Source organism: Myotis daubentonii, chromosome 10 (genome assembly GCF_963259705.1).
Source record: "Myotis daubentonii chromosome 10, mMyoDau2.1, whole genome shotgun sequence".
Lineage (NCBI taxonomy): Eukaryota > Metazoa > Chordata > Mammalia > Chiroptera > Vespertilionidae > Myotis > Myotis daubentonii.
Window position 1 is genome coordinate 75,790,945 of NC_081849.1, and position 26,099 is coordinate 75,817,043.

At 39.9% G+C, this 26,099-nt stretch overlaps 1 protein-coding gene across 1 annotated transcript in view; it reads left to right on the plus strand.

Moving 5' to 3' along the window:
• The window catches only part of POU6F2 (POU class 6 homeobox 2), a 410,247-nt gene that overhangs the window by 178,463 nt on the left and 205,685 nt on the right, over window positions 1–26,099 (plus strand). Inside the window, exon 4 of the mRNA XM_059656173.1 lies at window positions 1,801–2,029. Within this exon, the coding sequence (XP_059512156.1) occupies window positions 1,801–2,029 (229 nt within the window). The remainder of the gene's footprint in view (window positions 1–1,800; window positions 2,030–26,099) is intronic.

Genomic DNA, 26,099 nt, shown 5'->3' on the forward strand with positions numbered 1-26,099 from the left:
AAACAAATATGTGTATTTTTGTGCTTTACCTTTTCTCTTTTTTTTAAGGCACAGTTAATCTCTGTGAATGTAATAAGTCTAGCAAATATATTAGGAGCTTGGCCCACAGAGTCTAGAGCTGCGGTTCTAAAACTAGGCTGAATGGAGTCTCAAGGCTTCCTCAGAGGGCTCCTCACACGCAGCCTTGAGGAAAAACTATAGGAAATGGCAGAGAGTGGGTTCAACCCTCCTCCCCCACCTCATTCTGCAAAACAGTAGCCCCACTTTTCTAAATCTCCTCCACGAACTGAGAAGGAGTGATGAGAAAGGGGTGCAATGTGGGCCCTGGAGCAGCCTTCTGGCCTTGAGCTCCCCACCCCCCTAGATGTGGGATTTGGGGCAAGTCACTAACCTCTCTGTATCTCAGTGGTAGGGCAACAGAGTTCATACACATACATCAGCCTAGAATAGTGCCTGGCTATTAGATATTGGGCTTTGTACTATGCCCATATTGAATTACCCTTTACTTTATAGAATAAAGCTGCATTAAAAACAAAAAAGTTGAAACCCCTCAATAGGAGTTTTGCATTGGTTTGTCTAGAGGGGAAAAAAAGGACCTGAGATTATGTCTCCCCAAGTTCCCAAAGGGGTTCAATGAAAGTCCTGGACCACAGACTCTAAGATCAATGACCCCTCGGGTCGCCTGGCCCAGCCAGGGCAGGAATCCTTCCTACATCATTCTGGGGAAGAGCCCTCACCCAGCTCAAGTGTGTCTGGTGCCCAAAGTATATCCCTATGAGGCTGCCTCTCCATGTCACACATGGCTATTGGCTAAATAGTGGACATAAACATGTATTTTTTAATGTTGTTTTAAGTGGGCAATGAATGCTAGAGTGATAACAAAGGAAATATTTAAAACATTTTAAAATTTATCCACATTAAACATTTTTGTTTTTCTATATTTCTTTTTAGATCTTGTCAAATTTTTCATTTTAACAATGATTTCATTATCATTTGCTTAATAATTTTCCATTTTATTTCATGTATTCTTATAAACTTTCTCTATTTTTAAAAAGGTGTCATAATGATTCATTTAAAATCTAGGTGATATCTTATCAAGCTTAGTACTGTAACAAACTATTTTCAGCGTTTATGTATTTTAAAATGTAATGCATACTTTCATGCGTTTCTTTTTTCTGTTTGAATTATATCTTCAGCCTATATCCTAGGAGTATATTCTGAGTCAAAAGGGGATGAATATTTTTGTAGCTCTTGATATGGATCTCCAAACTGCTTTCCAAAAGGCTTATGACAGGGTACATGTCCTAAATCTACATAATGGTGTTACTACAGACTTACCAGCACAGAGTAACTCTTTTACATTACTTTCGCTAATTTAATAGATGAGAATAGTATTTTGTTGCTATTTTTGAGCAACAACAACAAAAATCCACTGACCCCAATGAATTCTTTCTGGAACAACACAGAATAAATTAACAGAGCTTCAATTATATAAGGGTAGGATCAAATGAAACTTCATTGGAAGAATAATATATAAGTGTAAGGTATTGCTTTTAAAGGTGTTTGAACTCCTTAGAGGATGTTAAAAACCAAATGGAATTTTCCAAAAATATCAATGAACGTGATTTTCTATTTTTTTCCTATCAGTCAATCTTGTGTTTTTTTTTTCCTGGACCAGAGCATGTTTCTTCACTACTTGTTCAGGAACTTTCTGACCCCACATAAGTAGGAGAAAAAATTGGTCTAAAGCCCATGCCTTGGTTCCACTGGAAAGTGAGCTAGGATTGTGTTTCCTTGCAGCCACTTCTGACGGCACAGCAGTTAGCCTCCGCTGTCGCTGGTGTGATGCCAGGAGGCACGCCCGCCCTGAACCAGCCTATCCTCATCCCCTTCAACATGGCCGGACAGCTAGGAGGGCAACAGGGACTCGTCCTCACACTGCCTACCGCGAATCTCACCAACATCCAAGGGCTGGTAGCAGCAGCTGCAGCTGGAGGCATTATGACCCTGCCATTGCAAAATCTACAAGGTAACCCACTGCGTCTGTGTGCCACGTAGGGCTCCATCCACGGGCCAGTGTTCTTTGCAGTGGGCAAGTACTCTGAATCTTGAATGTGGTTCGGAGCTGCTTCTACCAAACAGGGTATAGGAGGCTTTTGTAGGGAGCAAAGTATCAAGTTGTCTTGTGAGTCCTTAGCTTGCTCAAGCCCTGGGCTTTATCAGTTCTCATTTCCTACGATTAATTTCAGGTCCTTTGGAAGCATTTATGAGCTAAGGTTGCATGACATAAAAAATTACATTTAAAATTATTATATTGTTATCTGAAGACTTGAATTATGATCTCATGAGTTCTTTAATTTGGTCATCTTCAAAAAACGGTTAGACATGACTGCTTTGTGTAGGAGGTGGTTGGAACATCTCAACAAGGTATCATTTGGAATAATTAGTTTATTATTTTGCTTACTAAGTATATTTTAGTTATAATCATTGAACAAAATTATATTATTTGAGATCATAGTTTATAATAAGAAAAGTAGACTGGAATATTGAGTCTTTCTGTTGCATGAGCACATAGCAAAAGTTGGATTCTAACTTTACTCAGAAAGGGTATTTCTCTTGTTAGTATGAAGATTTTGACTTTTCTTTAAAAGACTTGGTAACACTAACTGATAAGCTGACTTAAAAATGAGTTCTAAAGAGGAAAAACTTGATGAGAATGCTTAACAAAGAGAAAACACTTATTTTGGACTAGTCAAAGATATTTGTTTTCTTTATTGGTATAAATGTTAACGACTAAATTTTTTCTGCAGGGTGAGAGTTTGGTTGGGTAAGTTTTCAGAACAACAATATAAAGTACGTTTTTAGTTGATCAAATGTTAGGGCTCCTTATAACCTATTAAATTGGTCAGAGCATCAGTCCACAGATTAAGAAATAGACCAAGTAAAAACTGGTTAACTCTTGACCCAAATTTCTTTACACACTATTATGTTCTCATATCCCATCCACTGTTGCCACTTCTTGACTTTTACTTTAATGTTTAAAACAAAGTCTTTCTTATACCATTCAATTGTGCCAAGAAAGCTGCCGTTCATAAATCATGCATGCGCAGGACACATTAATGCACAAACTTTGCTTGTTTCAAATTTGAGAGTGCCTGGGAAGCTAGGATCTCAAGATTAAGCAAATAAGGCAGGAATAAACAAGGTGAAAGCAAAAGCAGCAAAGTGTAGGGAGAAGCTTTTTAATGTAGGTGGATGATGAAATCTTAATGAAGAAATAGCCATTATCTAAATGCAACCTTCCATTTGGAACACTGGCGCTTATGGGAATATTGGATATTATAAATAAACATAAACTTGTGGAGCTTGTAGGACATGGATTAATCCTGCTTAGTTAAAATGGACACCAAAGTCAGAGTACAAAAAAAACAGGCTTGTTATATCTGTACTACAGGTTGTTATTCTTAAGGCTTTATTACTTTGTTATGTTAAGGGTTCAGAATTAGCAACTTGTCCCGTATGAACTTCCATCAAGACGTTCCTTTTCTCTCTCTCTCTCAATATCAAATTTAGTATTAGCTTATAGTTTGGAATTTGGTTCTTTTTGGCATCTTTGGTTTCAGAAAATGATCCCAAGGTCCTAATGAAGTTCAGTAAGAGCACTAGCTCTTTGTATCTCTTAGTGCTGCTCACATAAGTTCCCTATGGACTCATCTTGGGAAGTGCATTGGAGTTGATGGTCAAGCTGGTCTGGGAGCTCTCTCAAAATTCATTTGGCAACTCCAACTATCTCTGGATTCTGAGCATCTCAGGGTGATGGTGAGCCATGTGACTGTGAAAAGTGCCCTCATTAATTTTCTTGTTGTTCCTCACCACCCCAGGCCTCTAAATGGGGGTAATGATTAAAAGGAATTATTTATTTGGGAATATTCTTCCTTCTGTTAGTACATTCATGTCCCCAAAACTAAGGGGTGTTCTCTTGCATAATTGAAGCACTACCGAAACTATTGCTCCAAGATTTTATCCAGCAACAGCTTTTCATTGCTGAAAAAGAAAAGCCATCTGCATGGCCTGTGACTGTTTTCCCTTCTCCTCTGATCCTCCCTTCAAGAACGAGATGCACTCCTGTCTCATCAATGATGGGATCTTTCTGTAAGGAAACAAAATTCTTGCAGAATTTTAGGGATAGCCCTGTATCCCTGCCTTGGTGATCCTGGAATGAGATTTGGGGATTAGAGTTTCAACTTGCAAATGTATTGGATTTTTAAATTTTTTTTTATAAGAGGAGAAAATATAGATAAATACAGCCTCAATACAAATGACCTCAAGTAGCAAAGGAGTTTAGTGGGACAGCAAAGGTGGGTCTACACTTAGGATAGATGATTCAGAGTAGTGACTTATTCTCATCACACAGGCCATGTGGGATAACCCACTAATCACTAAGGGCAACATAAATGGAGAATATAAATGTACTACCTAGGAAATTTATATCGAACTATGAACTTTCCAGTGAACTCCAGCATAACATTTAAATTAATTACTAAAAAGTACATTAGAGGAGCTCCAGTTGCGCAATCGGTTAGCGTGCGGTACTTATAAAAAGTACATTAGAGAGTGCTGTTTACCTTAGAACATGGAAAAGCAATTAAATTCAAATCAAGTTGAAACTCAAGGCTAAGGATGGTTTCTCCTACCCTTAGCACTGGCATGAAACCTCCCCTGGATTTCTGTGAGTCTCCAAATTAAAGGCTGTGCCAAGTAGAGTATGTGGGACTAATTTTGAGATTAGGAATTTCATGTGCAAGTTACATAAGATTTCCTCTTTGTTTGCTTTGTTTTTGTTTTAATTGAGGTATTATTTACATAAAATAAACTTCATGAATCTTAAGTGCTCAGCTCTATGAGTTTTAATAATTATATACACCCTTGCAACCTCCATCCACCGCAGTCAATACATAACACATTTCATTTTCTCCAAAAGGTCCCCTTTTGTCTCTTTGCAGTCAACATCTCCCTCTAATAAGGCAGCTCTGACCTGCTTCCTGTTACTATGCATTAGTTTTGTCTCTTCTAGAACTTCATATAAATGGATCCGTGCAGTATATATTCTTTCATGTCTGGCTTTTCTTGCTGGGCATAATGTCTTTGAGATTCACTCATGTTGTTGTGTAGATCTGCAGTCTCTTTCCTTTCCAAGTAGTGTTCTATCGTAAGAATATGCCACAGTTAGTTTATCCCTAGCCATTCCTATGTCCCAGTAGGCAGACATCCTGAAGGCCCTCTCCTCTGGGGACAGGGAGAGGATCCTCGACTGGGCATCTCTGGGGAAGACCCTTGGCTGCACTGCTGGGAGAGCCTTCCCTGCTCATTATCTTCCTTGGCCACATCTGAAGAAAAAGTTGAGGAATATACCTTTCTTTGGAGGCTTATGGAAGCTTGGGGGCCAACAGTTGCTTGAGGTTTTCAACAGTTAAAGATTTGTAGCTTCTTTGGGAATCTAGTTCTCTCAGAATCCAAGAATGCTTCCGATCCTTTTGCTTTCAGTCAGTTCCATGTGCCAAAGGTTTTTCCAAGACATATATCTTCAGCCTAATTTATGTTGCTTTCTCGCTTCCACACCTACCTCTTGCAATTCAGTCAGCCTTGATGTGAGGGCTTCTGGCTTCCCTGGTGCTCTTTGAATATACTCCTCCCCAGGAACCTCTGCTCAGGCTGTGCCCTCTGCCTGAAGCACTCTTTCCCCAGAAAGCATCAAACCTCCCTTGTACCCCATCCCCAGTATTTCTGTTCCCTCAAACATTAAAAATAACGGGTGAGTACAAAACTACTAATAAAATGAAAGCTGGGAAAATCCTCATGGAAATGAGAAACCCAAGTTGTCCTATTAAAGAAAGTGTTAATGGCTCTGTTTCTCAGAAGCAGATGCTAACACTAAAATAAAGATTTTAAATGCACACAGTTTGATCCCAATTGTTTAACAGAAGCCCCTCCTCCACACGCCGCAGAAATAGGAAAAGAGAAATAGTATATACAACACAGGGTTACTTGTGGATTCTAGACAGTGAGATGTAATGGGTGACTGCTTTCCTTCTTAAAGATTCTACAATAAGTATTATTTCAAAATCAAAATACTCTGTATGCAGTCAGGTGAAAGATCATATCCAAAACGTCATTACTAGCATTGACAACGTTGTCCATGGGCCTGTTGTCTTGACCTTCTAACCACCTTTGTAAGAAAGCATCTCTCAACTCCAAGTGGATTAATTCTCAAATTAAAAACAATACAACCACAAAGCATCTCTCTACATCCATTATGTATGAGCAACATTTAATATTAATACAATTGCCTTTAAATGCCTTGACTTTATTGACCACAGGAGAAATTGTTGGCGGGACATGGATGCGGGGTGGGAATGTGGACTGATCATTCTGGAATCGTTCTTGAAGAGGAAAAGTAGGCGACCATGTGCAATGCTGTTCCTGTGATTGACTTTTGTGCTAGTCTCATGATGCCCACACTCAGAACGTCGCATTCCCAGGGGCATCGTGACCATGTGGGCAGAGGTCTCATATCAGTCACAGAAAGGATAAAGGACAAGGCAGTGCCTGCCACAGAAATGAGGAGAACGGACTCTGGCTTTTACCTATGCAATGATTTCTCAACCTCTGGTTCGTGGCTGGCGCACAGAGTCCAATATTAAAAATACTTAGTACATAAATTTATATTTGCGCTGTTATTCAGAGGAGCCCCACATGCCATGCCATCCAGTAATGCCAAATCCACCATAAAGAAGTTATGAAAAGCTGTTGCCATGTGTCTTACTTTGGCAGTTTTTTAAACCTTTGTATCTCTGAAGCTTCAGACTTTTTATTTAAAGTACCAGGAGAGCCTGTTCCCCAGTACATTATCCTTGAAGCAGGCGTTGCTGAGGCACTGGGGCATAGATTAAACCAGAAGCACATGAGTGAGGAGGATGACTACTATACTGTGTAGGAAAAGATACTGTCAGTGGAATAAAGCATTGTCAGAGGATAATGGTTTCCCGCTGCCACATAAATGTCAACGCAAAGCCAAAGCAGGTATTTTCAAAGCAAAAGGCAGGGGAGTCATGTGATCCCCAGTTTGCACATAATAAGACTGTAAATCCATCAGGGCTCTTGATGACATTCAGCAATGTGTCTATCCTCAGAGGTGCTACCAGGATTGGATTCCAAGACGAGTTCCTTTCAAGATGGCAGCCCTGGAGAGGCCTGGTGCCTAGAAGGGGAGGCTGGACATGTGTCTCAGTCCCGCTCCATTGTCATGGATGAGAGGGAATTGGGATTATTTTTTCAGATTTTCTCTGGAACCAATTACAGGGTACTTCTGTATGGGCAGGAAGTGGGGAGGTTCTGAAAATATGGAAATTAGAGATGGTCCCCACTTCCCCGGTGCCCCATGTTTAGAGAATGGAGAAATAATGCTCCCCAAGAAAGGCCTGTCTTCTCTCTCTTTTTTAAAGTGTTCTATACATGTTTATTTTTAAATTTAATTTTCCCCATCACCTTTTATCCCCTCAATGTCCTCTCCCACTGCCTCTAATCCCTCCCACCCCTGCAATCACCACACTGTTGTCCATGTCATGAGGTCTCTCTCTCTCTCTCTCTCTCTTTTTTTTTTTTTGCCCAATTCCTCCACTCCTCCCCACTCCTCCGGATCAATCTGACTGCTCTCTATCCATGAGTCTGTCTCTATTTTGCTTGGTAGTTCAGTTTGATCATTAAATTCCACATATGAGTGAATCGTATGGTGTTGTCTTTCTCTAATTGGCTTATTTCACTCAGCATATGTTCTCCAGGTCCATCTGTGTCACAAAGGATAAGATTTTCTTCCTTTTTACAGCCACATAGTATTCCAGTTGTTTGTTTTTTTAAAATCCACTCATCTACTGATGGACACTTGGGCTGTTTCCAGCTCTTGGCTATTATAAATAATGCGGCAATGAACATGAGGGTGCATATACTTTTTCCAATTAGTGTTTCGGGTTTCTTCAGATCAATTCCCAGTAGAGGAGTAATGGGTCATAAGGCAGGTCCATTTGTAATCTTTTGAGGTAACTCCATACTGCTTCCCACCGTCCTGCCTTCTCTTGTGTATGCACTTACTGCAGAGCAGATTCCCAGTGAGAAATCACAGCTTCTATTCCTCAGCCCTCTCCAGGGAAAAGCTAAGCCTCCTTTCTCCTCGTGAACTGTGCACAAATACTTACTAAGCATCTGCTATTTGCCAGGTGCTGTGGTAGGCACTCCTTCCTAGTTCGGAAGGGGGATTTTGCGGCAATCCAGGAGAGAAAGGATGCTGGTGTCACCGATGAAAGGCAGAGGACTCAGTTAGGAGGCATAAACAAGGTGGGTTTGGTAGGAGTTGGTGATGGATTAAACTTAGAGTGGTAAGAGGAAAGAGAGGGAGATTGCTAATTCAGTTTGGAAGGATCAGTTCAAGATTCCTGTAGAAAATTTCAATGGAAATACATGGATCTAGAATTCAGGATGGGATTTGGTGCTGGAGATCCTGAAACCATCAACATATATGACCGTAGCCAGGGTGGGGAGAGACTTCGGGGGGAGAACAGGGTAGGGAAGGAACACAACACTTCAAACCACTGGCAGAGGAAGATGCAGGCCCAGTGGAGACGGAGAAAGAGCTCCCAACATGTATGTCTATTCTGCACCGGGTTGGGCGGGGGCTCCTGTTGGGCTGGGTTTACTTCTCTTTCATTGGACATAATCTGCACATTCGCGATGGAACTTTTGATTGTTGCTGACCCTTATATAGCCAGAGTGCAATTAGAAGAAGCCAAAGAATAAGAGCTGTCAGTTTGGTTTTTATCTTCTAAAGACATGCCAAGTTTCCATGTATAAAGAAGCTATTTTAAGAGCTGTACATAAAAGCTTCAACAGTGTTTGCTCTTTTGCTGAAAAGTAACCCAATTGTTTAAATCTATTATTTAAAAATGCAGTTGCAGCCTTAAAATTTCAAAATGAAAATGTTTGAGGTTTTTTTGTCTCCCTTCTTCCTAAAACACTTTGGTTGATGCCAACTGCAGCTACACAGGGTATTGTGATGCTTGGTGCTAAAGAAGAGGATTCTGTGCTTGAGAAAATTGCAGGTTAGATAATATAGTTTTAATTTTTGGAAACGGTTTATCTTGGAAAATTATGTCTTATTGTAAGCAAAAGTAACCTCTGAAAACCTTTAGTTTCCACATTAACCTTTTTCTTTGGTGAGGTGTCATCTTCATCTCCCAACTTATGTTCATCAACTGTGCTCACCAAGTTTAAATAAACAAAAATAAATAAACAGAGAAAAAGAACTTTGTATGTTTGCCATTTGTCACTGGATTAAGATTAGCACACAGGTGCAGGTGCATTAATACACTCTTAGGCATCTCGGTTCCCCTGGGTGCCATTATTTTAGAAATTCTTAGCAGAACACATATATATTCAATATTTGACATAAGATAATTTGAGTTTGCTGTGTTTGGAAAATAACTCACATGGGAGAAAGTTGCATTAAATAAATAATAGAGATAAAATTTATACTTCCATATATTTCAAAGCTAATGTCCCTAACTTACAATGGAATTGTAACATGAAGACACAGTGCTATAATTTGATTGATTTGTTTTGACAGCAGCCACATAATTGAGAATGAAAGGTGTCAGCACAGATGAAATATTGTCTAAGCCATGTTCACAAGGCAAGCCCGGCAGCAGCAGCCACTGGAGCTCTATTTCCTTTGATTCCATCCTGGTACTCACCTCCAGTTTATTATAAAGCCATAAAAGGTGTGCTTCTTCCCCAATTAGGGAGGCTTTTATGGAGAGGCTAGAAATAGAAGTTTGTCAAAGCAGTTGAGCAATAGACATAGACAAAAGGATCAAAGATGGCTGCAGTGCGCTGAGCTTAATCATATCAGTCTTTCCCTTTCTTTTGCAAGTTGCTGCTTTTCTGCATTTCACCTTGTTTTGAAGGGATTCTGAATCAGATCCCATTGTCCAGCCCCTGGACAGGAGAGGGGCCAAAGAGAGGGGTGTGCAAATCACCAGCTCTGGCCAAGATTAGGTGTTTTCCCAACTAAAAATCCAAATGTCTGACAAGACTAAGATGTGAGGTCTCCAGTTAATATAGAATCTAAGAGGTCAGGAGAGGATTAATTAAGGAGAAAGTCTCTGTCCATAGAAGACCTTTGGGCATGGTGGTTAATAGCGTGGGTCATGAGTCACACTGACCTGGTTTAATTCCAGCCCGAGAGCTTGCTATCTGTTTAACCTGTGCAAGGCACTCTTGATTTCTGAGGTCTGTTTTGCTCACATATATTGTTTTAATATTATTAACAAGTATTTAAATTCTGCAAAAAGTTTCTTGGCATCTCTTTTTTTATTTTACTTTTCCTCCGATATTTTACAGAGTTGTTTTGAGGACAATGTGAGCTGTACGGAACATGCTAGTGTAGGGGCTGACAGTAAGTGCACAGTGAATGAGAGCTACTTTTATTATGGAGAGCTGCAACGGCCAGTGTGGTAGCCAGGAGCCACATTTGGCGATTGGGCACCAGAAATGTGGCTAGTCCTGCCCTGGCCGGTGTTGCTCAGTGGTCAGAGCATCGGCCTGCACAGCAAAGGGTCACAGGTTCAATTCCCAGTCAAGGGAATATACCTGGGCTACAGGTTCCATCCCCAGCCCCAGTTGGGGCACGTGTGGGAGGCAACCAATTAATATGTCTCTCTCTTATCGATATTTCTCCTCTCTCTTGCTATCTCTTTTCCCCCCTCCCTCCCTTCCTTCCTCTTTCTCTAAAAATTAATGGGAAAAAATATCCTCAAGTGAGGATTAACCAAAAAAAATCACTCCCCATTACCCCAACCCCCAGCCCCTGGCAACCAGCATTCTACTTTCTGCCTCTATAAATTTGACTACTCTGGGAACCTCATATATGAGGAATTGTACAATATTTGTCCTTTCTTGACTGGCTTATTTCACTTAACATAATGTCTTCAAGATTCATTCATATTGTACCATGTCAGAATTTCCTTCCTTTTACGACTGAATAATATTTTATTTATGTATATGCCACATTTTGTTTATCCATTTATCTGTTGATAGATACTCGGATTGCTTTTGCCTTTTTGGCTACTGTGAATAATGCTGCCATGAGTATGGGTGTAGAAATAACCTTTGTCCTTACCTTCAATTCTTTGGGGTATATACCCAGAAGTGGAATTGCTGGGTCATGCGGTAATTTTATACTTAATTGCTTTGAAGAATCGTCATAGGATTTTTTCATTGTGATTGCACCATTTACATGCCCACCAACAATGCACGGGGTCCCAGTTTTCCATTTTCTTGCCAGTACTTATCTCTGTTTTTTGTTGCTTATGTTTTTATCATCCCCATCTTAACAGGTGTGAAGTGGTATCTCATTGTGGTTGAAAGAACATTTTTGAGAGAATAATTACCCACTGACTTCTCCTGATAATGCTTAATCATATTTATGTCTGATTCCAAATTTTAAAATAATATTAAGGAGAATGTACACCTCAGAAGTTGACTTATTTCTGCTGTATGCCCTTCAGATAGTAAATATTATTATTATATTTGTATAATGACAGTTGGATTTAAATTTTCAGGTATATATAAATGTGTTATATATGCAGATGCTAGCAGTATTTGCCATGAAAAAATCCCTGCCATGCAAATGCTTTTGCTATTGACTTCCATTACAATTAAAGATTTCACTGGACAAAAAAAAAAACAACCCCAAAAACCACCTATAAATAAAATAAAAAAGTTCCTTGAAGAAATTTTTCAAATAGTGGCCTGCTCAGTGGCAGGCTAACTGTTGAAATTAAACAGAAGTAATGTTTGAAGAGACTCAGGACCTAAACAATAGTTTTCTTTTCCTTTGCAGCATTTTAAAAATATGTTTTTATTGATTTGTAGAGAGAGAGAGGGAAAAGGAGAGGGGAGCCTGAGAGAGTAACATGGGACGGTTGCCTCCCTCCCATACACCAACCTGGAACTGAACCCACAACCTGGGTATGTGCCCTAACTTGGAATTAAACCAGCAACCTTTTGGTGCACAGGACAGTGCACAACCAGTTCAGCCACACCAGCTGGAAGTCCTTTGCAGCATTTTATCCAATCTTGAAATTCTCCCTTCTTTTGAGTTCTTTCCCAAATCATATGAATTTCGTCCATGCTTGGTATTGCTTTACTTCCTGCTTCGAATGCTATAAATGTATCTACAATGTTCATGCTTCAGTCTGGTGGGGACCACTCTCTAATAAATTGAAATATGATATTTACTTTTCTAGTAAGTGCTGTCCTCTAGTTCTTGTTTTATTCTAGCCTGAATTTTTATCGTTTAAGCTTCAAGTTATATTTTGAAACATAAGTTGGTTCTCTCCTTTATCATTTATTTCCAATTCCATGTGCCTAATACATTATTAGACCTTCCTTGTGCATTTGCATATGCAATAGATGGTATTGTTGAAGTCACATGTGAACTGCACTTAGCAGAGCTATGCTTCACCAACAAGTTTTTTTGCATTTTTATAATTGATACCATCTACACTATGCCCTGGCAGAGAACAGGACGCAGGATGTAGTAGGCTGGTCGCCTCCAAGAAAAGAGCTGGTGTACAAAAGCCCCCTCGAAAATCATAAAGTCATCTGTACTCATAAAACCATCTTACATGCTTTATTCAGGAGATTAATGGGTGAGTCATAAAATAGGATCAATGTTTTAGCCAAATTCTAGTCAGAAAGTTGTGTTTCCTAGGTAGTGTTCTCTTTTAACTGCAAAGTCTTGCTTTGAGACTATTTGCAGTTCAAAACACTAATGCTATTGCATTTCTTCACTTAAAAAAAAAAAAAAGAATGAAAGTAGCTATTGAAATTGTTAACCTATCCAGCATTTCTGCCCAGGTTTATACTCAGTTATATCTTCAGCTAAACTACCCCTTTTATGGGAATAAAAAGGCATGATTAGGGCAGAGTACTACTGAGGGTACACTGAGACCCCATAGACTCTCCCCAACACACACATCTTTGAACCATAGAACTTTATCTTATCCTGACCAGCGACTTGAAAATATAATTTATTGGTCACAAGGTTGATAAGATTATGAAATGTAAACCAAAAAAACAATCACTGCTGCTGTTTCGTAATGATTTGGAGGGGTCCATAACTGCCCAGCTCTCTCACAATTTATTGTTTTAATAGGGATATTTTACATTCTCATAACAAAAGCATAAGATGAGCTTTTCCTAGAAAATCTCAGTGTACTGAGGTTGAACTCCTTTTTCCTCACTAAAGAGAAACCCAGATTTCAAAGTGTGTTTCCACGTAGCAAAATCTTCATCCACCATATTCACAGAATTATCAGGTATAAAAGAGACTTTATCTAAAATTTGATCTATAATTTTATTTTTAAAACTGCACTATATGGCTATATGCCTGTGTGTGTGATAAATGTGTGGGTTCATTGCTGCACTTTATGCTGGTGTACAATGTTGCCATATTTGTTTTATCATGACAAATGTTTGAACACATGTGAGTGATTCCATGCCTTGAAAATGCATCTGCATTTCAGGGGGAGAATGGGCTGCCTCAGGTCTCAGGCTAGATTTTAATGTAAAATTAATTCCTTTAAAAGAAAAAATTTTAAAGCACAACATTTTTCTAATGTACATTAAGGATGTTGGAGAAGTTCACTGAAGCATATGCTCTGAGCTTTCAGAAGCAATCTGTAGTCAGGCATTTTAAATGAAAATTGATTTGTGATTTACATGGTCAGTGGAAAGAAAATTAACTTATGGAAGGTGGTAATGATATATTAGACAAGTAAAAAAGTAGATGGTGATCTAGTGGAACTAAAAGTCCCATCTGGAAGAATTCTGTGACATTTTTACATTTATCTGTGTTCTGCATGAGTTGTAATGTTAGTGGTAATTTTATGGGACTGAACTGAAATGAAAAGGGTGTTATCACAGATTGCCTACTATATAGGATTGTGTTCAGTGGAGAGTCCTGTATCCTTTTCTCCATTTTCCTGTAATATGACTCATTGCACTTTTTTCAGCTACTGTTGTTGAATGCATTCAGCCTTTTACTTGAGGTTATTAAAGAACATCAAACGCTCACAAACACAATCTAACCACACATTTAAAAGCACACTGCAGCTTCCCTTTAGTTAGCATTGTGTAGGTAATGTCCAACAATGAACCTGTGAAATGTACACGAAAGAGGCAAGCGGACTGAGTAAAAAGCTTTTTTACCCTTTGTTGTTGTTGTCGTTGTTGTATATTTTTCCTCAAACGTATGATTAACACCTCACCAAAACCTAGAACATGTTGGCAAATGGTAAATTTATATCTTCCTAGAAATGGATCATGCAGAAGTTGTCCATTTTCTCCCTTATGTTTTAAAAAACCATCACAATTGTTTCTGTGGTTAGAGAAGTATGTTCTCGTAAAGAAAAGTGAAACCTCTTTCTTTTCTGTTTGATAAGAAATGCTCACCGTATTTCAGTATTAATTAGCTGGTGTGAATTTTTAAAGAAAGAATGCATAGTGGATTTAATTCCATGTTATTCTTTTTCCCTTGACATTTACAGGTGGCCAGGACTTTTTGAAAGTATATTATTTCTGAATTACTGCACCTTAAACTTTATAATTTAAGTGCTTTGACCCTGTGCTACAGCATAAGCCATGAAATTATTTGCCTTGGAATTTTGAAATCCATTTTCTGTCTCTTTTCTTTCCTTTTCTTTCATTCCTTCCTCCATGAACCACAGCTAAAAATAAGTAGCACTACTTAAAAATTATAAACATTAAGGTCTGTGGCTAAAGTCATACTTATTTTATTATATTTAGACAAACAAATCCACAAAAATGTAAAAAAGAATCTTCCTTTTAGGGTTGCCAGTTTGGATTGCTTTCTTTTATATTAAATTATTTTTGAGTATTTTTTGTCTGTAAACTTTCTTATTTTGCTTACTATTTTCTCTGTTAAGAAGACAGCTCGTTATTTCAGTAGATTAAAATTGTATCATATTTATTTCAGCCAGAATGATAACATTTTATCCCTGTAACTACATTGCTGACTATCAAGCCAGACTGCCCACTAGAATCATTGGGAGCTTTGTAGAGAATATCAATTCCTAGCCCACACCAGAGTTCTGATTTAATGGGCCCAGGGCACCTCCTGACATTGGAGCCTTTTAAGAACTACAGCTCTTGTAAGAACAGGCCAGAGGGAAACTCTTGGTGAAGTTCGTGGAAAAGGGGGGGGGGGGGGCAGGCGGGGGAGGGGAGGAGAGGGGCGGGAGAGGAGACCAGGGGAGGCCCAGGGAGCAGATGGATTCACTCCTGCTTTACCAAGGGACACAGCTCCACCTTCTTATGCCGCCGTTCTTGTGTGTCAGGAGTCATTATTTGACCCATAAAATTTGGATTTGTGCATTTGACCCAAACACACATGCAAGCAGATTTTAAGAGAATTCTGCTTTGTTTATTCAATTGCCTTTTCATTTGTATGCTCAAAATGTACTTTGAAACTGTTTTTTTTTAATATTTGATTATTTAAATTGAGATCTTTTTTGGTTCTGATTTAAAATAAAAATATTGAAAAATGTAAAACTTGCTCCTGAGGGCTGGCTAGAAGTGTCTGTTTTTGTGGACAGAGAAGGGTCTATTGTTCCCATCCTTCAGCTTGATTTTAGGTTGTATCTTTCAAATGGAAAGCAAATAGCCCCCCTACCAAAATGTCCTCCAACATCAGGACCCAAGACTGGAGCTGTGGATGCTGACGTAGCATTAAAACAAACCCACTTGACACCCATCCCTCCTGTCATTTCTGCAGCTCGTTCAGTTCATAACATTTCTAGGGGAAAGGTCACGGATCTGTCACCAGCCGTGTTTTTGTCACTCAGAAAATAAAATGGGGTGGTTAATGATAGCTGGGGCAGCCTGCGTAATCACGGGATGCTGCTGAGGTCAATATTCCGTATTGGCTTTCCGTCCTGTCCATCTGAAACAATATACTGGAGTAAATGTAATCAGTAAGTGGTTGCAAATGAATCTTTTAGGGACATCAGCATTACAGGAACAGGAGATTCAAGAAGAGATGCTAAGTGGCTCTTTGGGTTTGTAATTGCAGTCCTGGGAATCATTAGCCTAATTAATAGCTGCTAAACCTGGGACCCTTGCTCCTGGGCACGTGGGTTTGCAATTGCCGTTCCAGGAATGTCTTTGGGGCTCGGCAGAAAGGGTTAGTGGGGTAAACAGACCCTGGGGACCAGGCTCAGGCGCTGGGAAGCATCCTGGCCCCGTCTTTTCCTAACCACAGGAACATCCCTGGTGATCAGATATCTCTCTCCACAGACCACAAAGTAGTAAGTGGTGGCGGAGGAATAGGATGAGGAGATCCATTTCAGCACTTGGTTCCTGTTTGGTAATGAGAGCCTTGACTATATGCTGCGTCCAGTGGCTTGATAGCTCTGGTGGGAAGGAAGACAGCAGCCTTCTTGACATTTACCTGTGAATGTATAAAGGGCTCTAGAGAGAGAAATAACACGGCCGCGTTTGCTTGTGGATTCCCCAGTCCTACTTCAGCACACTGTTTTTAAAAGCTGGAAAACCCTTGTCTGAAGGGTCATCCATAGGCAAAACTGTGAACAAGGCCAAGTTTGTTTGTTTCTGAGCCCTCAATTTTCCTCTGCCCTCTTCAGGGATGCTCATTCCCTCTCCCCTCCTCACCCTACCTCAGCTGTCCAAGTTGCCAGGCTATATGCCCCCTCTCCTCTTTTTTGTTTTTTTTGTTTTTTTTGTTAATCCTCACCTGAGGGTATTTTTCCATTGCTTTTTAGAGAGAGTGGAAGGGAGGGTGGGAGAGAAAGAGAGAGAGAGAGAGAGAGAGAGAGAGAGAGAGAGAGAGAGAGAGAGAGAGAGAGGTGTGAAAGAGAGAGAGGTGTGAAAGAGGCACATGGATTAGTTGCCTCCCACATGAGCCCGACCAGGGCCAGAGATCGAACCTGCAACCCAGGCACGTGCCCTTGACTGGGAATCAAACCTGTGTCCCTTTGGTGCATGGCTGACACTCTAACCACTGAGCAAAACTGGCCAGGACTATGCTCCCTCTTCAGGTCCAAACTGTTTTCCGGGAAGCCAATGAACTTGCCCATTTGAGCTATAATCCCTAATAACGCTTCCAGAAACATTTATAGCAGTGATGGCGAACCTTTTGAGCTCGGCGTGTCAGCATTTTGAAAAACCCCAACTTAACTCTGATGCCGTGTCACATATAGACATTTTTTGATATTTGCAACCATAATAAGACAAAGACATATTTTTGATATTTATTTTATATATTTAAATGCCATTTAACAAAGAAAAATCAACCAAAAAAATGAGTTTGGGTGTCACCTCTGACACACGTGTCATAGGTTCGCCATCACTGATTTTTAGAAAAGGAAAGGCATAAGCCAGGCATCAGTTAACTGGATTTTGGCCTGACGTAATCATTGATTCATTGATTGTCTCACAATAAGCTAATGTAAGTAGAACCACTGCTGATGGTCCAAATATTATCTACACAAAAGATGTCATCCAGTCCCACATTTTCCAAGTATGTATGTGTTAGTGAAACAGGTGGGCATTTTATAATAGCAATAAGTGCCTCTATTTACCTTGTAATCTTTGTCCTAAACAGCCCGTGTGATCATGGACATTGTGAGGGAAGGGGAGATGTTAACTCAAATATCAGCGCTCTCAAAACTTAGCTCACTGGGCTCTCACAAGCACTCAGGAGAAACGGGCATTGTTCTCCTGATGTGTGCTCACTAGCTACCCAACGCACAGATGATTCAGAGGTTTTCCCACAATAATACAACCAGGAAGCAGCAGAGCCTGAGTTTGAACTTGAGCTTTCTGGCTGGCACTTCCTTGTTCCTTCCACTGTAATGCTACAGGGGCCTGAGGAGTTGTGTTTACCTACCATTGGTTTGGAAGATTTAAAATGTCTCCCACAAGCTCTATAAAATGTTCAATGTAGCACAGTTGGATTAAATAACCTAGTATGCTAGGGGCTCAGTTAAATGATGAATTGATTAACTGGGGCAACCTCTTGCCTCTTAATATAGTACTTCTACTTCCCACAGCAATGGAAGAATTTGCAAGTAAAACCATAAAGGGAGAAAAATCACTGTGGTCCCACATAAGAATTGACTCAAGTAGTTTGTGCCATTCTTAAAACAAATAAACCTAGAGAGATTGCCAGTCAGTAGTGGTCAGTATACTTACTGTGCCTTTTTTGTGTGTCTGATGAATATTATTGCTAAAATTTTAAAATTAGAATTCTATTCCCCACCCCCTCACATGCACACGTGAAGTTCTGTGTGCTAATGGGGTAAGGAGATGCTAGCCAAAGGATTAGAACAGTGGCTCTCAACTGGGAGTGATTCCCCCAAACCCGGCAGACATTTGGTAATGCCTGGAAATGCGTTTTGTTACCACAACTAGGGATGGTGATGCTATTGGGATCTAGAGAGTAGAGGCCATGAATGCTGCTAAACACCCTGTAACACACAGGATAGTCCTCATAACAAAGAATTATTGGGCCCCAAGTATTGATTGTGCTGAGGTTGAGAAACCCTGAATTAGGGTTAAAGGGGGAAAATGACAAAGGGTAAAGAAACCTGATTGGATTTACAATTTCAAAGTGAAAGTGTATTCTGGCTAGAAATTGTGATAAGAAAGGAGTATTAATATTGTTAGCTTGATTGAAAAATTTACTCCAGCAACCTTCATAGTTTAATAGGAATAGCCTCATATGAAATTTCAATCAGAAGGAGTTAAGTTTCTAGAAAACAGCAATGATGATAAGTAGCATTTTTTTTACTATCTACTGTATGCCAGGCATTTACTTCGTGCTTATAAACATGTTATTTATTCATCACAACTCTGAAGTGTATATAATTATGGCTTTCTATATATGATGGAATTTGGGCTGTAAAAGATTGAGTGGTGTGGCAGAGATGCTTCCTTTTCCTCCTGGACACACAAACCATATTTTCTATCCTCTCACAGTTAAGTGGGGCTCTGTCACTGACCCTATTCAAGGGAATATGGATGACATGAGATAAGCTCTTCTAGGACTGGTTCCTAAAAATATATCCGTGCAATCCTGCATGTTCCCTCTTCCCTGCTGGCCAGATACAGAGAATCTAGTAGAGGACTCCAGGAGACCTAGGAAATAGCCTGGATTCCTGAATGACTTTGTGGAGCAGAGCCCCTACTGTCCCTCCTGGCACCTTAAGGAAAAAGAGAAGGGAAAAAAAAACTTTATTGTAGTTAACTACTAAGAAATGAAGGTTGTTTCTTTTAGAAGTAAGTGTGCCCTGATTAATACAAGAAGTTTGTAAGGAAGCTGGAATTTGAACCCATGTTTTTCTGATCTTGATGCCCCTGTTAGTGACTACTACATTATGCCACAAATGATTATTAACCTTTTCAAAATAAGCACATATTATTTCCAAAAATGATGTCTATAATTTTCTCTGTGTTTCTTCTAGATAGAAAAACCAAAGTATATAATTATCAGTGCATTTTTCTCATTATGAAGATTTATAAATTGATACAAATATATCCCTAGTGTATAAATATTCAACAGTTTTAGAAGCAGATATGAATGTATGATTTTATTATTATCATACAAAGAGACACTATTCTTGACATGTTCTTCAGATATTAAGTAGATGCCTACCAGCTGTTGAGTTTTCCAAGCACAAAACACAGTTAAATTGATTACAAAGATTTCAGGGTGGGGGAGGGAATGGAAAGAAGATGGAAAACTTTTCTGGACTAGAAGAATTAAGTGCTGCTTGCCCATTCCTATTCCAAATCATATTAAAATGCTGGCCATTGATGATTGATAGAGGCCATGAACTAGGAGGACAAGCATTGCATTTCCAAGCTGGAGTACAAATGGAACACCTCTGAAATGCCTAAGACCCATGGTTACTAGGTGGAGAACTCCATAATAGGAAAGATCCAATTTTATAAGAATATATATATCTTCATCCAGCATGTAGTGGGTATTCAAACACTTATTGAATGAATCTGAATAGTACTATTTACTACAGTTGTGAAATTTGAACACAAACTGAATTTGCTGGTAGATTTCCTTTCACTTGCTTCCAATGATTTCATTAAACTCAACATTTGAGCAAATATCATTACAGTGGCAATCATTTTATGTGGCCATGACATGTGAAGATCAAAAGTAGTTAAAGCCCATGTCATTTCCCTGAAATGATGTACTTCCTTGAGGTTTGGAATCTTCTTGTGTGGCATCAATTTCCATGGCAGTAATGTAAGGACTCACCCATGAAATGTAGTTTGTGCTCCCTCAAGGACATCTACAAAATTTCTTGACTTTGTGTGTAATATTTGGGGGAACTATTTTTTTCTTTTTAAGCTTTTGCATTTATTGTCAATAATATTTTAGCTTATTGTATATCACATTGTAGCTTATTGCATATTTAAGATATTTTCTTATAAATTATGTACAATTTTTCATTCATTCATTTATTCATCAGACATTTTATTAACTATCTAGCTCAGGAAATATCAGTTATCCAGCACCTCAACACACTCTCAATATTACAATATTTTAACATGAATAACCCAGAACTCATAGTTTAGTGGGGAAGAAAGACATATAAAAAGATAATTTACAAAATAATATGATAGAATATGGACATAAAATGGCTGCTAAAAAATAATGGATACACTGCTGGTGGGAATGCAGATTGGTGCAGCCACTGTGGAAAAAGAGTATGGATGGTACTCAAAAAATTAAAAATGGAACTGCCATATGACCCAGTGATCCCACTTCTAGTATCCTAAGAATCCTGAAACATCTATCAGAAAGAATATATGCACCCCTATGTGCATAAGCAGTGCTATTTACAACAGCCAAGATCTGGAAACAGCCCAAGTGTCCATCAGTAGATGAGTGGATAAAAAAACTTTGGTACATTTGCACAGTGGAATACTATGCAACAGTAAAAAAGGAGAATCTCTTAGCCTTTGCAACAACATGGATTGGCCTGGAGATTATGCTAAGCAAAATAAGCCAGACAGAGAAAGAGAAATAGCACATGGTATCACTCATATGTGGAATCTAATGAACAAAATAAACTGACAAACAGAATAGGTCTAGAAACATGGATGCATGGAACAGTTTGACAGATCTCAGAGGGAAGGGGAGATGTTGGATTGGGAAGAGATTAACCAAAAAAGATATGGGCATATATGCATAGCCCATGGACACAGTTAAGTGGGTGGGGCCTCAGCACAATTAATTGTTGAAGGCCTAGGGTGGGGCAGTGGCTGGGTGGAGGAGGCAAAGGGGTAGGGAATGGAGGACCTCTCTAATACTGTCAACAATTAAAAAAAAAGAAACGATGGTCTTATCTATCTTACCAAAAACATATTTATATTAAGTGGGATCCTATCTGAATTTAGCACTTGTTTTTTCTCAAAATTATTAACTTACCTTTTTTAATTAAGTTGCCAATATTGTTGGTGATTTAATTAGTAATTTTTAAACACTTTTCTTATTTTTATTTTCAATTATAGTTAATATACATTATTATATTAGTTTTAGGTGTGCACCCCAGTGATTCGACATTACATAACTTACTAAATGACCATCCCAATAAACCTCACACCCATCTGACACTATACATGGTTATCAGAATATTATTGACTGTGTTTTCTATGCTGTACTTTATATCCCCATGACTATTCTGTAACAACCAATTTGTACTTTTTAAAACCTTTACCTTTTTCGCCCATCCCGCCAACCTCCCTCCCATCTGTATATAAATGTTCTCTGTATCTAAGTCTCCTTCTGTTCTGCTTGCTCATTTATTTTGTTTTTAGATTTGATTGTTGATATATATGTATTTATTGCTATTTTGTTGTTCATATTTTCTCTAAGAAGACCCTTTAACATTTCATATAATACTGGTTTGGTGATATGAACTCCTTTTGCTTTTCCTTGTCTGGGAAGCTCTTTGTCGTCCTTTGATTCTAAATGATAGCTTTGTAGGGTAGAGTAATCGTGGTTGTAGGTCCTTGCTTTTCATCACTTTGAATATTTCCTGACAATCTCTTTGGGCTTATAAAGTTTATTCTGAGAAATCAGCTGACAGCCTTATGGGAGCTCCCTTGTAGGTAACGAACTGCTTTTCCCTTGCTGCTTTTAAGATTCTCTCTTCATCTCTAAGCTTTTGCATTTTAATTACGATGTCTCTTGGTGTGCGCCTCCCTTGGTTCATCTTGTTTGGACTCTCTGTCCTTCCTGACTTACATGTTTTTTTTCTTCACTAAATTAGGGAAGTTTTCTGTCATTTTTTCAAACAGATTTTCAATGTCTTGCTTTCTTTTTTCATGGTATACTTGAAGTTGTCCCAGAGGCTCCTTAGACTATCCTCAATCTTTTTGGATTATTTTTCTTTTAGCTGTTCTGAGTAGGTGTTTTTTGCTTCCTTATATTCCAAGTTGCTGATTTGATTCTTGGCTTTATCTGCTCTGCTATTGATTCCCTGTAAATTATTCTTCATTTCAGTTAATGTATCCTGCATTTCTGACTGGTTCTTTTTATGCTATTGAGCTCTCACTAAGTTCATTAAGTGTCCTTATAACCAGTGTTTTGAACTCTGCATCTAGGAGATTGCTTGACTCCATTTTGGTTAGTTCTTTTTCTGGAGTTTTGTTCTGTTCTTTCATTTGGGCTATCTTTCTTTGTCTCCTTATTTTGGCAGCCTTCCTGTGTTTGTTTATATGTATTAGGTAGAGCTGCTATCTCCCAAGCTTGGTAGTGTGGCTTAAGATAGTAGGTGCCCTGTAGGGTCCAATAGCACAGCCTCACTGATTACTCAAGGTGTGCCTCCCCTAGTTGGGTTGTACACTCTTCTATTATAGTTGAGCCTTGATTGCTGTTGGCACATCAATGGAAGGGATTTACCCAGGCTGTTCAGCTGCAAGAATCAACTGTGCAGGGACCCACCCCACACAGCAGGACTTATTTCAGTAAGACTGGTGCCCACTGAGTTCACCCCTTGAGTGTGTCGCTTGTGGAGGTAGTTGGAAGGTGGTGCTTCAGTGTGGTCTGAAGCTATCCACTAGGTGTGCTAGCTCTGGGGCCTCCCAGGAGGTGCAGGCCAAGATCAGCCACTACCTGTATAAGCGACAAAGTGTTGGCTGCTTCTTATGCTGGGTTTGGAGGTGTCTAGGCAAAGCCAAGGTATGAACCAAGGCCTGCTGCTGTTCATGCCCAGCCCGGGACCACTTAGTGAGAGGTACAAGGCTTGCTGAGATCAGATGCTGCTTGTTTGAGAGATTTCAGGAAAATCTGAAGCATGAGCCAAGACAGGCCATTCATATTAAAAAAACAAACAAACAAACAAAACCACTGGAAAATCTTTGGTGGGCCCACAAGTTGAGTGGGTTGGGGCCTCAGAGAATTGCTAGGGTGGGGCAAATAGTGTGAGTCAAGTTGAGTCTCATATATGATGCGTACCTGCTGACTCTGTTGGCAGCGGGCTCAACGGCCTCTGCCAGCACTTCTGTCTTGGAGAAAGCTGCCCCCCAGCTCTCACCCTGATGCCAAACAATTAAGTTCTTCATGGTATGTCTCTCATGCCTTTCACACTGCTGCCCCATGCTAGAGCTCTGAGGGAGTGAGTTCAAGTAAGTCTGTGCATGGGCCCTTTAAGAGAAACTTTCTGGAACTCCAGCAGCCTCAGTTTCTCTCAGCCCCAACCCCCACTGGCTATTACAGCCAGATGTTATGAGACTTTTCTTCCTGGCCCTGGAATCCTGGGTTGGGGAGACTGGTGTAGGGCTGGGACCCTCACTCCTCAGGGGGGTCCTCCACAGCCGAGATATCCCTCCCCATTTTTATCTGCCACACGTGGGTGTGGGGCCAGCCCATTCATGTCTTCACCCATCCTACCAGTCTCAATGTGGCTTCTTCTTATTTTTATAGGTGTAGGACTTCCATTCAGCTTGATTTCAAGCAGTTCTGCATGATGGTAGTCCTTCAGTTTAGTTGTAATTTTGATGTTGTTGTGGGAGGAGGAGAGTACTGAGTTTACCTATACCACTATCTTGGCTAGGTGCTTTTCAAAGTTTAGTCTAATTAATACTTTTTAAAGAGGTCACTGCAAAGCTTTTTGCACTATTTGTTCTCATTCTCTGGGGTTGTGGGAAGTGTCCATCCTGAGTAATGTTAACGTTAAAACATTCAAACCTGTAAAGAATTTTTGTGAGTTTATTTGAGCCAAACTGTCAACAATTTCCAGGGAGCTGTATCTCAATGGATTGGGATAATGCTGCAAAGTAGTGGCCACCAGCCAGGGGTCCTCAGACCACTCGTGGTCAGTGAGGTCCGAAAGGTTGGTGACCGCTACTCCAAAGAATCGTGGTTTTTCATCTATTTTTATACATTGCAATCAAAGAGGGGGTGTAGGTGGGTTACATGAAATCCACTGGTGATAGATTAGAGAGGCAGGGGAAAACAAAATGAAGAAACCCCTGGAATTGGATAAAACAGTAAAATGATAGACACATACGTAGGTGGGTGCAGAATTGTTAACGGTCAACAATTAACATGATAACAATAACAATGAAGGAATTTGTGGTATCTGTCCTGGCACCCAGGCACATTAGTTTGTGCCTCACAAGGTCCAGAAAAAGGGAACTTACAAGTTACCCAGACATTTTGAGGGTATGTTAGCAGAGGTGCAAAAAGACAGATAGGCTCAGTTAAGGTAAAGGTTGGCTTTGTCAGTGAAGATACCGGCCTAGGACGTAACTACCCACCATCACTGCTTTTAGTTCAAGTTTAATTTCAGACCATCCTTTGTGGTTACTTTAGGTCTCAGGGTTTGCAAAACCACCATGCAGGCCTTCCCTGAGCTTGGCAAGTTACCATGTGGCTCCTTTGTCCACAGTCCCAAGGATGACCTCCTCCCTGCCTTCACTGAACAGAGAGGAAGCATGCCCAGGGGGCTGGGCGATGAGCGGGTTATGGAAAGCCGGGTGTAGCACCTAGCTATCTCTGTCCCCTCCAACCATCCCTTCACCCTGCCTTTCTCTGTACTAATGACAGCAGCGGGGTTCTGCTAACATTAGCCATCCTCTCCCCAGAAGAAAGTGAGCGGGTGAGTGTCACCCCACACCATACAGTTACATGACTGCACCTCCTGATGACTCATTTTCTCCTGCACAGCTGAGTCTTTAAAAAAAAAACAACCATAAAACCCGATAACTTTAATTATATCAATCCATCTGCTCGGTTGTTCCCACTTGTGTTTCCCAGGCTCCCGGTTGTGAAATAAGAGGATGTGGATATTTCCTCTGAGACTTTTCATTAAATGGTATTCAACACAGAGAAAGGCAGTGTTGAATCTTTAATGTCCTGCTACCCATATATATGTCCTCCTTGTTTTCATGTGAATTTTATGGACACTGCATCTTTAGCACATGCTAAGCATGCAGCATGGGAATTAAGAGTCCCACCTTGAGGAAAGTAACTGTAATTTCTCAGGTAAAATGCACGTTTCCCTTTTAATGATAAACTGGCCCATTCAGATATTGAATAGGATGGTACTCTAAGGATTTCTTTTTTTTTAAATTCTCACCCGAGGATATATTTTTATTGGATATATTATATTGATGTGAGAGAGATGCATCAGTAAGTTGTCTCCATACCCACCCTGACTGGGGATCAAACCCACAACCTAGGTATATTCCCTGATCAAGAATTGAACCCATAACCTTTTGGTGTACAGCATGATGCTCCAACCAATTGAGCCACCTGGCCAGGGCTAAGGACTTCTTATGATTATAGTTATATTATTGAGAAAAAAATTAGATTATCGGGTGGAAATATTTTTCAGGCCTCTGCTCAGGCTTGGTGCCTTCAGTACTGCCCTGTTGAGCACCCTTCTCCCTGTATTCTAACTGAATGCCCCCTATTC